Here is a 14,282-nt window from a genome sequence, read left to right on the forward strand (position 1 = left end):
GGGCCAAATGTCTCTTTTGGTATAGCCTACAAGATGATAAGGATGTACTGAACAAGCCAAAAATCTCTCATATGCCAGTAAAAGCAGGCTAGTTTCATGGTAGGGAACAACCTCAGCTCTGCCATTTTAAATCTTTATGTCCTTTAGCAAGTTACTTACCCTCTCTGTGACTTATTAATCCTCAATATCATCTAATTGACGTACATATTATTATTTCCCCCTATGTTACAGCTAAGGAAACAGATTTAATAACTTGGCCAAACTCATTGAGCAAGGAGATGGCTAAGGCTGGATATGTAGCCAGTTTAGTCTGTGCTGTCAAGTTGAGCACATCACAGGGATAACCACCTCACTAGACAGATGAGGAAACTGAGGCCAAACAAAGTGAAGTGAATTACCCAGGGACATTCAGTGGGTTGGGCACAGAGAGGATTAGAAAAAGTGGTTTAACCAAATAATATAAAGATCATCTCTCCATAAGCTAAAACAAGTCACTATAAACAAAATGCCTCTCCAAATATACAAAGTGTTTTCCCTCTACTCTTACTCAGCAACGGTCAACACAGAAGACTTCTGTGATCACATGTGTGTGGATTTCTTCCCACTAGCAAGCAAGCAATCAATTTGCAGCAGACACCAGCTGGGTGTCCTCTAATTCAGTTCTGACACTGGAGATATGTCAGGTCCCACAGTTGAGAGCTCAGTCCCCAAGACTATCCCCACTTCAGATACCAGTCGTAAGTCCAGGCCTTTGGAACTTCTGACCAACCAGCTACAAATCAGGGTCCCCACAACCCTCTCTCCAGGTTCTACTGATTTGCTGAGTGGCTCACAGAACTCAGGGAAACACTTATGTTTAACCATTTATTACAAAGGATGTTACAAAGGATACAGATGTAGAGGTATGGGGGAAGGGGCACAGAGCTTTCATGCCACCCCCAGGCATGCCACCCTCCAGGAACCTGCACATGTTCAGCTATCCAAATCTCCTCAAATCCAGTTCCTTTGGAGTTTTATGGAAGTTTCATTATGTAGGCATGATTGATTAAATCACTGGCCATTGGTGATCATCTTAACCTTCATCCCCTCTCCCCTCCCAGGAAGTTGGGGGTCGGACTTTTGGTGACCAGCCCCTATCCTGAAGCTACTTAGTGGCTGCCAGCCATCAGTCGACTCATTAGCATACAAAAAGACACTCATGACTTTGGAAATTCCAAGGATTTTAGGAGTTGTATGTCAGAAGATGGGGACGGAACCCAAATATATACTGTATTTCAAAATATCAAAGCCACCAAGATCTCCCACATTGGGACTGTGATTAAACATTGTCCTGTGTTTATGCTTTTCAGGTGAGGTCCATGTGGAAGGACAGGAACATTTTTACATGGAAACGCAAACCATCCTGGCTGTCCCAAAAGGAGAAGATAAAGAAATGGTATTACACCTTGGAACACAGTTTCCAACTCATGTGCAGGTAACAGGATATTTTTTTTTAAATGAGACCCCAGATGTGATGTGAAGCCCTTGCAACCAGGCGCTCCACTGTCGGGGTATTCTAATTCCTTCCACTCTTACACACTGAACTCTCTGCACATTTGACATTAGCTAAAGTCCAGAATGAAGAAAATGGGGGCAAATATTTCTTTAAAAGGGCAGACCTTTCAAAGTGATCTGGAAATTCTACTACCTTCCAAAACATAGGACAAGGTTCATCTTTCCCTTATAACAATTAATAGTGTAAAACTTAATCTCAGGGAGGTCAAGGCCATAGCATTATTCTGAAATTTCCCATTGTGGTGCATTTGTATTGCTGTTCTGTAAGAATGCTCTCATGGATTGGTGCTACATGTGTAAAGCAATTGCATTTCCAAGACATTTTCAGCCCGGCTCAGTAAGCAGCATGTAAATTCCAGTCCTGTGCCAGTGGTTGGGATACAAGGCATTGCCACACACAGGGACGTGAGGAAGATCCTCTGATAGTCCCCTCTTACAAAATATGGAGTTGTTGGTCCTAGAATAGAGCCAGGCATGAGGGCTACTACAAAATTATGCTAGGGGGGTGGGGAGAAGGAGAAATGATAAGCATCACTGAGGAGGACAGCTGGGGGCTTCCTGGGGGAGCACAGATGAGCTGACACCTTGAGGTCCTGAAGGGGTGGGAGGCTCCAGGGGCGAAGGAAGCTACCAGCTGCCATTCAAGCAAAATAAAAGGCTGAGGGCACTGATTCTGAGCTGGGATGTGGCTGTGGCCTCCACAGTTGCAAGTATTGAGGTAGACAGAGGAGGAGATACATGCTTGGCCCCTAAGCAGCTATGTGATCTCCTGCAAGTTGTTGGGCATCAGTACCCTTTTCTGTAAATTGAGGGAGGTGATAAAGGTCACCTCTGAGGTCCCTTTGGCAAGAGATCTCTGGCTTTGGGCTGTAATGATAACATGTATGTGCCGAAGTCACCATTGCCACCTACCACCAACACCTACTGGGTTCGATCCATCACCTCCACAACAGCAGGTATTTCCCAGGGGTAACTAGGGCACTGGGTACCCACAGCCTGCCACAGTCCAGAACTTAGGGCAGCATCAAAAGAAGTCCTATTAAAGGATTTGAGTAGACATTTCTCCAAAGAAGATATGTAAGTGACTAATAAGCACACGAAAAGATGTTCAGCGTCATTAGTCACTAGGGAAATGCAAATCTAAACCACAATGAGATAGCACTTCACACCCACTAGAATGGCCATAATCAAAAAGACAGACAATAACAAGTGCTGATGAGAATGTAAAGAAATTGGAAACTTCAGTCATTGCTGGTTGACATGAAAAATAGCACAGCCAGTTTAGCAATTCTCAGGATGTTAAACAGAGGGTGATCATGTAACCCAGCAATTCTGCAACTAAATTTAACCCAAGAGAAATGAAAACATATGTCCACACAAAAATGTATGCACAAATGTTCATAGCAGCATTATAAATAATAGCCCAAAGTGGAAACAACCCAATGTCCATCAGCTGATGAATGGACAAACAAAATGTGGTATACCTGTGCCACAGAATACTAAGCCATAAAGGGAATGAAACACTGATACACGCTACAACATGGATGAACGTCGAAAATGTTGTGCTAAGTGAAGGAAGCCAGTCTCTAAAGACCACACATCGCACGATTGCGTTTCTGTGAAATGTCAGAACAGGCAAATCTATAGAGACAGAAAGTGGATTCATAGTTGCCTAGTGCTGAGGGCTTGGCGGAGGCGGGGTATGAGGAATGACTGCTTGATGGGTACAAGGTTTCTCTGGTGATGCTGAAAATGTTCTAAAATTAGATGATGATGATGACGGTTGTACAACTCTGTAAATTATTATTGAATTACTGAATTTCTTTTACTGACAGAGGGTAATCATGAGGATGATAAAGTAAACTATTAAATTGCACTTACATGACTTTGGGGACTTACCTCTTGCAGGAATATGTGGCTGCAGCACTAAATGTCCCAAGGAGTAGAATCACCTGCCACATGAAAAGAGCTGGAGGAGCATTTGGGGGGAAAGTGACCAAGCCTGCTCTGCTAGGAGCTGTCAGTGCTGTGGCCGCCAACAAGTAAGAGTCACAGTGACAGCTGTTAGTGTCAGCAGTCCAAGTAGCATTGATGCTACCTGAGTCCTTCCTGCCCTGCACCCCAGCTTTCATCTCAGCTTCCAATTCAGCTGAGGTTGGCTGAGAGGAAGGAAAGTCAGAATCCCAAGAGACGTATTTTGCCATGAAATAAACCTGGAGCTCTGCTGTTTTCTGGGAATATCTACTTAGCCTCTGCCTCATCCAGTTGGAATATCCAAACACTAAAATAGCCATGACTTTTGTGACCCTTGAAACCACCAAAGTTCACTAAAATATATTTAGGACAAACTTATCCCAGGATACCGCCTCAAAAAGAAAAGCTGGGAATACCTTAGCTCATTGGCATTTTCCAGCAATAGAAAAGGCAGTCCTGTGAGTAGCAGGTGTGCAGGCACTGGGAACATTCCATCAGTAGCCAGAGTCCTTGATGGATACTTCATGAAAGGGGAGTCTGAATGTGGGGGAGGCTGAGCTCGACAGAGCACTAGGTCTCAGCCCTTCATCCTCAACATCCCCCTATGGCAAATATTTTAGTGACCCCTTTACGATCCTGAAGTGAAATTCATAACAATAAACCTACTTATACACATAATTCCAAATAATCATACAATTCCTTAATGCAACATAAAAAAGAAACAAAAGGAACGTAACTTGTAACCAAATAATATATCATTGCAATATATAAATTCTCAGATGTGACTAAACCAGGATAATAATATTTTTTAAAAAATTTTAATACCCTCACAAATGTTAATGCCTTCCAAAATGTTGTTTAAGGTATGTTACTAGCCCCATTGGAAACCACTAAGCTAGATTATCTCAAGTCCCCTTCCCCCATCTCTACGTCTCTACAACTTTATGAAGCATCCAGCACATTAACAGAGTCATTTCCAATAGGACTGGCCGCCCAATCCGGTTTATCCTGGAGCGTGGTGATGACATGCTGATAACTGCTGGCCGCCACCCACTCCTCGGAAAATACAAAGTGAGTGAGAGTAAAAAGCTTGGCAAATTGACTAAGACATTGTCCAATGTTAACCAACCAACAGCAAAGACAATTACTAAATTCCATACTGCCTGAAAGGGATTTGGATGCTGCCTAAAACTAGTCAGAACTTTCAGTTGGGATCAGATTCAACTTGGGCACATCCTTAGTGTTTCTCTGGTGACTGTCATATGCAATCTGAGAATCATGCACATAACCAAAGTATGATGGACAACTGTGATCTTTCAACCTAGATAACATACAGAAAGGGGCTCTCTAAAAGAAAATGTAACTTATTCAAGAATATAGCATTGCAATGGTAATACACATGCCATAGTAAATTATGTGTGTATTCAGGGAGGTAGAGGAAGATGAAAGGTTTTAAAGGAAAAATGATGGAGGATCACATGATTGTTTGGGGATAATTATCCTTGGCTACAAGGAACTATAACAAGGATGATGCTAGGCCAAGGCTGGACAGATAGTTGCTGGGCAGATGTTCTCACAGAAGCATTTTTTGTGTAAAGCCTTTGTGTGAGGTTGTGATTCTTGCAGAGTCCTTTGTGATAGTTCTTGTTATCAGGCACTCATACAAGAGAACTCTAACTTCAGGGCCTTTCTTGGCTCTATTTGACAGTGGTGGGGTTTTTTTTGTTGTTGTTGTTTTGATTCTGACAACTTTTGCAGATCAGATGTGTTTGTGTATGGTATGATTTGATTGCAAAGAAGGACTATTGGGAAAATTGTCTTACATGTTGTTCCTTTGCAGATTGGATTCATGAACAATGGTGTGATCAAAGCTGCTGATGTTGAATATTACACCAATGGCGGGTGCACCCCTGATGAGTCTGAGCTGGTAAAGAAGAAATATGCCTTTCCTATAGGCTACCACTTGGCTGCATGTGCCATGCTTTATTTGCATGAATATTTGTCTTACAAATTAGATAAGTTCTGTGAAGGATTCAAGTTAAAAATAAAATTGTCATAAGTAGTTTTGAATATTTGACAGATGTCAAGTATGTTTTGAAAATTTTTTTTCAATATTTTTGAAGTTTTGTTTTGTTTTACTTTAATTCAGGTGATAGAGTTCATTGTGCTGAAATCTGAAAATGCATATTATATTCCTAATTTCCGGTGCCGGGGTAGAGCTTGCAAAACAAATTTGCCATCCAACACTGCCTTCCGAGGATTTGGCTTCCCTCAGGCTACAGTGGTAGTCGAAGCTTACATAACAGCTGTGGCATCTCAATGTAACTTACTCCCTGAAGAGGTAAACAGAACTCACTAATGAAATGCTGACATTATTGGTTCACATATATTTTGAGCACCTACGTATAGCATTGTGTCAGCCTCTTGGTGGATTCAAAGAAATAAAATACAGTATGTGTCAGTTAGCTTTTGCTGCATGGTAAGTTGACCACAAAATGTAGTGGCTTAAAACAACAGATAGTATTTCTTAGGATTCTGTGGGTCAGCTGGCTAGCTCTTCTGGTCTGGGCCAGCTCAACTGGAGCTTCAAGGGCTGAAATTGCTTCACTTAAGTGCTCAGCAGTTTTCAGGCTGGTTTGTCTAGGGAATGCCTCAGCTGGGAAGGTTTGTCTCTGCTCCACAGAGCCTCTCATCCTCCAGTAGGCTAGCCCAGATTCCTTCTCACGAGGTACTTACAGAGTTCCTGAGAACAGCAAGAATGTGGCAAGCCCTAAAGAACAAGCACTTTTCACGTTTCTGCCTGCCTCTCGTATATATTGTCCCATCAGCCAAAACAAGTCACCTGCCAATCCCAGAATCAGTGTGCAACCACTTGGGAATAAATAGAGAGAAGGAATGATTACGGCCATTTCTGCAAACATTTTACCACAATTCAAGACTTTGAGGAGCTAACTTGAGAACTGTTAAGAATAAGGCACTGCTGTACAGGAGTAAAAGGATTTTGAATCAGGAGAATTTTGTCTCGCCACTAACAAACTTGTGACAAGCCTAATAATAGTTAGGCCCTACTGTTTTTCAGAGTTATTGTGAAGTTAACTGAGATAATACACTAAATCTAGAGCCTGGAGCATATGAAGTGTTCAATAAAGTTTCTATTGCTGTTATCATTGTTGTTGTTATGTTTATACACATATACTTGCACATTTATAGCCACTTAAATAGTTGTTTCTTTTTTTAGAAAGACTTTCTTCATATCAGGCATATAACAAAAATGCATGCTTCACATACAGAACGAGCACCTATCCTTAAAATTCCTTTTATTTTCTTGTCTTTTAGGTTAAAGAAATAAACATGTATAAGAGAATTAGCAAAACAGCCCATAAGCAGATGTTTAATCCAGAGCCCTTGCAAAGGTGCTGGAAAGAATGTCTGGAGAAATCTTCATTCCATGCTAGGAGACTGGCTGCAGAGGAATTTAACACAAACAATTACTGGAAGAAGAGGGGGCTTGCTATAGTCCCCATGAAATTTACCATTGGGATCCCCATGGCCTACTACAATCAGGTGAGGTTGGGAGAAATGTCTTCTCATCAGAAACCCTTCTCTAAATGGCAAAGGCTGCCTGAAAAAGGCAATCACATGTGACTAGGGATGGTTCCCTCTAGGGAAACAGAAGAAACTGGGCAGTTTCCTTTCAAGCAAAGGTTGGAGACCACCACGGGTGTCAGGGCAGACCTGGCAGGTCACAGTATCTGGGACGTCAGAAGCAATCAACAGTAAAGTTTAACTCAGGGGGGTGGCCTTAGGTCACAGGGCCCCAAACATAGGTATTGGGGCAGGGGGTCAAGTTTCAAATCCATGAGAGGACCGGGGGTAACAAGAGGATCCCTTTCTCTCTTTCCTTGTTTCTTAGTGAGAGCAGTAGGGTCATTTGAAGGCAGATAAAAACACATGAGAACAGATAAAGCTACCCGATTCATATGGAAAGTTGGAGTCTATATTGAGGTTAAGTGAATACTGGACCTCCTTTTTAGTTTCACCATATACAGTTTTTCCTGGGGTTTGGTTTCTGATTCTGTCTTTTGTTTTTGGTTTCTATCCCCATTAATCTCTGAAATGTCCCCCAAACCAAACCCATGCAAAGGAAAGAACACGGGCCCCCTTCATGGTGTGAATGAGGTGGGCCCAAGCTCTCTCTTACCAAAATTATGCCCTGTGCACACCCTTCCTCGGAGTCCACTGACAAGGTAGGAAGCAAAAGAAGGAGAGAGGGGAAGGCCTGGAGCACTGCACCACCTGGAGCAGGTGTTCATCTTCCCCCAGGTAGTACCTCTCAAGCCAGAACAACACCCAGATCCCCTTCTGGAAGAAAATTCTTGTGAACTCTCATTAGTTGCTTAAATTATTTACTTTTATGTTATTTAACTATGTATAACCACAAACAAAGAAAAAGCTTCCTACAACTCATGTGCCCTTCTAAAACACAAACAGATTTGCAAATTAAGTAAAAATAATACTATAAATGCCAGTAGTATTCAAAATAATAACATTAATTTAATGTGGTGGATGATGTTGCTCTTCTAAAACTAAATCCTCACTCACAAAATGATGGTGGTTCTGGCAGTGGCTGCACAAGCCATGTCGAAGCCCTTTTCCTAAATGTCTGCGGGTGCTGTGATGATGACTCACTGTCCCACCTCTTGTCTCTAATACGCTCCATCAATTCAAGTAATCCTACTCGGTGTTCATACAATCATCAACGTAAAATCTAACGTGCATTCTGAAAGCAAAGACAATACTCATTTACACCTGGTCATCCATTACTCTTGTTAGATTGCCATAAAGGTGAAGATACAAAGCTTTAAATTTCCTATATAGAACTTAATGATTTTGAGAATATAGCCTCATCATACCCAGGAGACTGGAAGAGATGAGTTAAGTAATATTTGAATACTTGGTGGCAGGGGCACAAGCATCAATATGGAGGTAGGGTCTCCAGAGGGTAGATGCAGGATCCCAGTCCACCTGCATGAGCCTATGATTGTGATCATGCTAAAGGAAAATCCCAGCTACTTGTAGAACCACCCTACGCAGCCCATCCTCCTCCCTCCTGTGGCCTTGTCCCTGGAACCACATGCACATCCTGTGGCTTGTTCAGTGAGGACAACCAGCCCCAGAGATGGACAACAGCAGTTAGTCTGAAGAGGCCACTTGGCATGGTCATGAGGACCCTGAAATCAAGTTAGGAGTTGTGGGGTCCTGTCCTGACTTTACCACAAACTTAGTACCTGGGTTTGGCCACGTCTCTCCCTCTATAGGCTTCTGTTCCCCCATGTGCAAAGTAAAGAATTTGGACTAAATCAATGGGTCCCAAACCTGGCCAATCATTAAAATCACCTGGGAGCTTAAAAAATGGGTATTTGGGCTCCACCTCCAAACTGCCACTGAGCTAGAATTTCCAGAATGGGGCCCATATCCCTTCCCCATTGTGATTCTGAAAGATCAGGGTTTGGAAACCATTAAAACATCTCAAGGTTCTTCCAGATCCTCTAGTATCCAAGAGAGGTTGTACCTGGAAATTTACTCATCCAGGCTCCATGTTAATTTCACATCCAGGGAGGAAGGAATACTAAAATGTTGTACAGGTTGGGGCTTTGGAGAGCCAGCTCCCAAGGCCTCCACACAGGGCCTGCAGTAGGCAGAAGCCCGGTGGGAGGAGAGATGAACACACTTACACATCTGCATTAATGGTTTTCAAGTCTGGGGTTTCTTGCAAGGGGCTGTCTGTAGCCACCAGTAATAGCTTTCTTCTCCAGAATAGAAAATGAGAGATCGTCTCAATGAAACAAAACAGTTCATCCAGCAACCTTGGCTAACCTCATAGCAACATTTGGCTACATCAGTTTCCAAATTGGCATCACAATTATTTCATTTCCCCCCCAGGCGGCTGCGTTGGTCCACATCTACCTAGATGGTTCTGTCTTGGTGACTCATGGTGGCTGTGAACTGGGACAAGGCCTGAACACCAAAATGATTCAGGTGAGATTAGTGTCGATCTTCTCTCCACTAGAAGAGTGTAGCACCTTATAGTCAACTGAACAGTTTTTTGCTTGTTGAGCAGGAGAAATACCATTGTACTAAATGCACAGTCAATTGTAAGACTCATCCTGATTTCAGGAATGCAAAAATGCAGGGGGGTGAGGGAAGTGGAAGTTAAAACTGAGCAAATATGTTTTATTATTCCTCCTTCATACAAAAGAACCAAGTCCCTAGGTCTTCTAAAAAATGTGACTACAGTTTTCAAGGACAAAATACTTTTAAGATTTATGGCAACCACTCAAAGCAATACTGTGTTCATTCAAATCCTCACTTAGAAATGAATGTGTTTAGGGCCGGCCCCATGGTGCACTCAGGAGAGTGCAGCGCTTGGGAGCACGGCAGCGGTCCCACCGCTGGTTCGGATCCTATGTAGGAATTGCCGGTGAGCGTGGTGCGCGCGACACCAAGCCAAGGGTTGCCGTCCCCTTACCGGTCACAAAAAGACAAAAAAAAAAAAAAAGAAAGAAAGAAATGAATGTGTTTAATAGGATGAAAAATTATGCTTTTTAGAATTTACAATCTATTTAGGAACTGCACGTGACTGGCCATTATGTATGATAATTCAAAGAAGTGTTTCTAATATTGTTAAAATAGTAAGAGATTATTGCAATAGGAAAAATTTCCCTTTTTTAATGTGAAATAAGAATTTGTTGAGTATGACATTTGAATCAAAAATATGCAGGAAACAAAGCTTCTCTCCCAATGAAAGACAGAAGATACTTTCTTTAAGGTAATAATATTATTTAACAGTGTACTTGGAACTAGAAAAATCACAAAAACCCAGAGGGCCTTCTTTGAACATATCTTGCTTCTTTACAACAAAACCCTATGCCTGCAAAAGAAGGAAATATGATCTGATAAATTGTCTGTAAACTACAAGGAGAAGACGAAGGTAAACAGAAAGACCAGGGCCTCAGTCTTTCCTGAATGCATCCTGCTAAACTAGATGTCCCAGTGTGACCAAACTGCCACATGGCTTCTATGAATACTTAAAAGAAAGCACAAAAAGGCTCTTTGGTTGGTCACATGTCTCCTAAAAGGAGTGTATCTTTTACAGTGCCATTTTACATCTTCAAATGCATCAATCTACATGCAAAACCCAAGATGCTAGCTCAAATATTTGTCTCTGTAGAATAGCCAGGTTTTACAATCTGTTCTAAACAGAATGAAGGTTTTTAATTTGGGGGAGGGGCTTAAAGTCAACAAAATACATACTATTTTTCTTCTGCTTCTGGCAGGTGGCTAGCCGAGAACTGAACATCCCCCAGTCGTATGTGCACCTGTCTGAAACAAGCACAATCACGGTGCCCAATGCCGTCTTCACGGCGGGGTCGATGGGGACAGACATCAACGGAAAGGCCGTGCAGGTGACTTTTCTTTCATTTCTCAATCACTCAGTGACGGTGCTGGAAGGGACTTTGTCCCACCCCTTTTTTATGGATGATGAAACGGAGGCCCAGGGAGGTCAAGTTCTATGTCATTCGGCTAAATACTGGCAGAGGCCAGGCTCCAAGTCAAGTTTTCTGAGGCTCCCATTTAGTGCTCCTTTTGCTGCACTGGGCTGTTTTTCATAATTAATGTTCTGTTGCATGTGAAAATCTGCACCTTCAGTGACCTCCGTTTGTCTCAGATGAAAGAATCTCTCCCTTCTCTCACCCCAGCACACCAGAGCAAAGCAGGGTAATCCCATCCTGTTCCATGAAGGGCTTGAGCCAGTCAATTCACCTCTTTAAGAATTTGTTTTCTCTTCTGTAACACTGGGGATACAAATATCACCCGCCTCATAGAATCATCGGGCAGATGACAGAGATCGTGCAAAAAAGCCACCACACCTCCCTCCCAACCCCGCAACCTCTAGAAAATGACGTTGGCTGTTAGTTGCCCACAGAGACCATCTCCACGAAATGACAGACATCTGGATGAAAAAAGAAAGTTCTTTTTAAATGTGCCGATATATAATGTGAACCATGGCTTCCTGAAGTACACTTTTTGGGATAGTGAACCCATGAAATGCTCAGTGGGGGAAAAAAAAGGATCCTATAGTCAACAAACTTGGAAAATGTTGCATAAACACTACAGCCACTCATAGAGGCTTATAGGGCATATTAGCATGTTAAAGGCTTTGGGCCGAGCCCGTGGCGCACTTGGTAGAGTGCTGCGCTGGCAGCGCGGCGACGCTCCCGCCGCGGACCGGTGTACTCACTGGCTGAGTGCCGGTCACGAAAAAACGACAAAAAAAAAAAAAAAAGAAAAAGGCTCTGACAAGTCCTGCAGTAAGGAAATCTATCTAACTTTGTTTCACTCTTTTTTCTCCAAGCTTATCTAACCATGAAAATATTTTAATTAATACAACCCCTCTTAACATTCTGTGGAAACAGAGCCCAAGAAAAATGCTCTGGGAAATTCTAGTCTTGTTAAAACCTGTAGATGACTGAATCCATTTTTCACATTTCATCCAGATGTTAATTGCCTTGCAAAGAGACACCCAATACATAGCTAGACATAGTCTCAGGTACCTGTAAGTCAGGGACCCCCCCAAAAATGAGAAAATAAGAAGTTTTGTGAAAATTTTCATATTTTTAGGATGATTTTTGATGAAGAAACATCATAAGAAAAGTTGTAAATTCATGTGACTTCACACTTGTTTTATTGATTCAACATTGATTTTACAAACATTTACCAAGACCTACTATGTGCCAGACCCTGTTTTAAGCACTAGGAGTGTGGCAATAAATGAAACAGGACAAAATCTGAAGAGCCTAATCACAGAGAGTTCACATTCAGGCAGACGATAAATAAATACGTGAAACCATTACTTTGAAAGAGCAGGACTCCAGCAGATGTGGCAGGAAACATCTTTATTCTTTCCCCCACTGGCGCCTTAAGTTCCCTCTGTAGGCTTCTTCTCCCTTCCCCCTGAGTAAAATCTACCTATAATTTTCTAATTATTTTACGATACCTAAAAGTCCATGGATCACCTTTAGTCACAGGAACCATCTCATTTTAATAATTAAATTATCTAGTTCAAAATTCTAACATGTACTTCAGATTGCAGTGTCCCTGCTACTTCCCAGCTGGCCTGCAGAGAGAAAGGGAGATATTGGCTTCTCCCCATGTCCCTCCCTGTACTTTCTCCCCCTTCCCTCTGGCTTCCTAGCCTATATTTCAGACCCTCTTCCTAGCCTACATTTCAGAGTCAGAGGAAAGAAGGGTATAGAGGTAAGAGGCAGAAAAGATCTCACTTGACTGGCATCAGTGTGATATGGCCATATTACATCTGACTCCTCCCTGCACGGATCTCATTGTGAGCTCCTTAGAGAGTCCCTTCTGGGCATCTTTCACATGGGCAGTGCCTCTCCTGAGGCTTTAGCCACTTGTGACCTGCCCCAGCCCCACTCCAGGCTCCAGGCCAGCTCCAGACTCTTTCTCCTGAGGCACCCCACCTCTTGCAGGAAGCCTTATAGGTGGGTCCTTTCCGATTCTAGGAATTAGAGATTGGAGGTTAACAGGAGCTGGGGGGAGCAGCAAATACGGAATTATTGCATAATGGTTATAGAGTTTCTGTTTGGTATGATGAAAAATATTGGAAATAGAGAAACATCAGGGTTTCTGGTCAAGATAGTGGAATAGACGGTCCCAGTGTCACTCTCTCCCATAAATCAACCAATTTACAACTATAAAAATGCAACAACAGCCAAGCTGGGGCTGCTAGAGCTCAGGGAAAAGGTGGAGAGACCTATGGAGTTCATGAAGGTGGGAGAAGCCTCAATGAAAGAAAGAAAAAACTGCTCAGAGCATTTTGGGCCATGGCCACTTTAAGGCTGGAGCTGCTGAGCACACGGAGCAGGAGCCGGCAAAAGCCACAGCTGTGTCCTTTGGATGGAGTTGCTTGAAGGCAGCAGGGGAGAAGGGGGCCTTGGTGGCCCTCAGGACAGCAAGACTACTAATAGGGTTCCTGTGGACCCAAGCAGGAGCGAGGAGCCAGAACAACTGAAAAACAGGAACCATTCAGAGCTGGTGAGTCATCGCAAGGGACTGGCACAGAGCCCATCCCATGGGAAGTGTTTGCAGCATGTGCGGTGGGGAAGACAGGCCCACTGGGAGAACACAGGGACACAGCAAGGACAGCTGATCCACCCCCCAGTCAACACAGGATCACTCAGAGGAGACTGGTCGGGAATGCAGAATTGCATGGGGTGCAGTTTGATGAAAAGACTCAGGTCCAGAACAGAGTTTCTATACAACCCAGGTGCACCAGGTCTTTGGAGAGCTGGAAGTACCTATAAGGCCAACCATTAAACCCTGAGCTGCACAAAAAGCCTTCCCTAGGGAAACAGCAGCAAAGCAGCAATTTAGTTCAACAACACAGCTCAAGTACTGGTTCCCACAGGAATTTCCCCCATTTTAGAAGTAAGTGGAGGAAAAAAAATTAGTTCTGGCCCAGGCACACCACCAGTGCCTTGGGGACCACCAGGGGACCCAAGGCATGGAACTGGACACTGGAGCCCCCACCCACAACCAGGCACACCCCCAGTGCCAAGGAGCATGCCAAAAACATCACTTCCATGTGGGTGGCCCAACACAGCCACCACAGTAACCACAGCTGCCATGAAAGTGGCTAGACATCACAACCACCATGCAGGTGGTCTGCCAAC

General features: G+C 43.2%; 1 protein-coding gene across 1 annotated transcript in view; it reads left to right on the forward strand.

The window, feature by feature from the left end:
* Window positions 1-14,282, forward strand: part of LOC134382234 (aldehyde oxidase 4) — a 63,169-nt gene that overhangs the window by 36,705 nt on the left and 12,182 nt on the right. The window contains exons 21-28 of the mRNA XM_063102640.1: window positions 1,350-1,474; window positions 3,463-3,596; window positions 4,512-4,599; window positions 5,369-5,455; window positions 5,678-5,869; window positions 6,865-7,092; window positions 9,472-9,567; window positions 10,866-10,994. Coding sequence (XP_062958710.1) covers window positions 1,350-1,474; window positions 3,463-3,596; window positions 4,512-4,599; window positions 5,369-5,455; window positions 5,678-5,869; window positions 6,865-7,092; window positions 9,472-9,567; window positions 10,866-10,994 — 1,079 coding nt within the window. The remainder of the gene's footprint in view (window positions 1-1,349; window positions 1,475-3,462; window positions 3,597-4,511; window positions 4,600-5,368; window positions 5,456-5,677; window positions 5,870-6,864; window positions 7,093-9,471; window positions 9,568-10,865; window positions 10,995-14,282) is intronic.

This window comes from Cynocephalus volans, chromosome 1 (genome assembly GCF_027409185.1).
Source record: "Cynocephalus volans isolate mCynVol1 chromosome 1, mCynVol1.pri, whole genome shotgun sequence".
NCBI classification, from domain to species: Eukaryota; Metazoa; Chordata; class Mammalia; order Dermoptera; family Cynocephalidae; genus Cynocephalus; species Cynocephalus volans.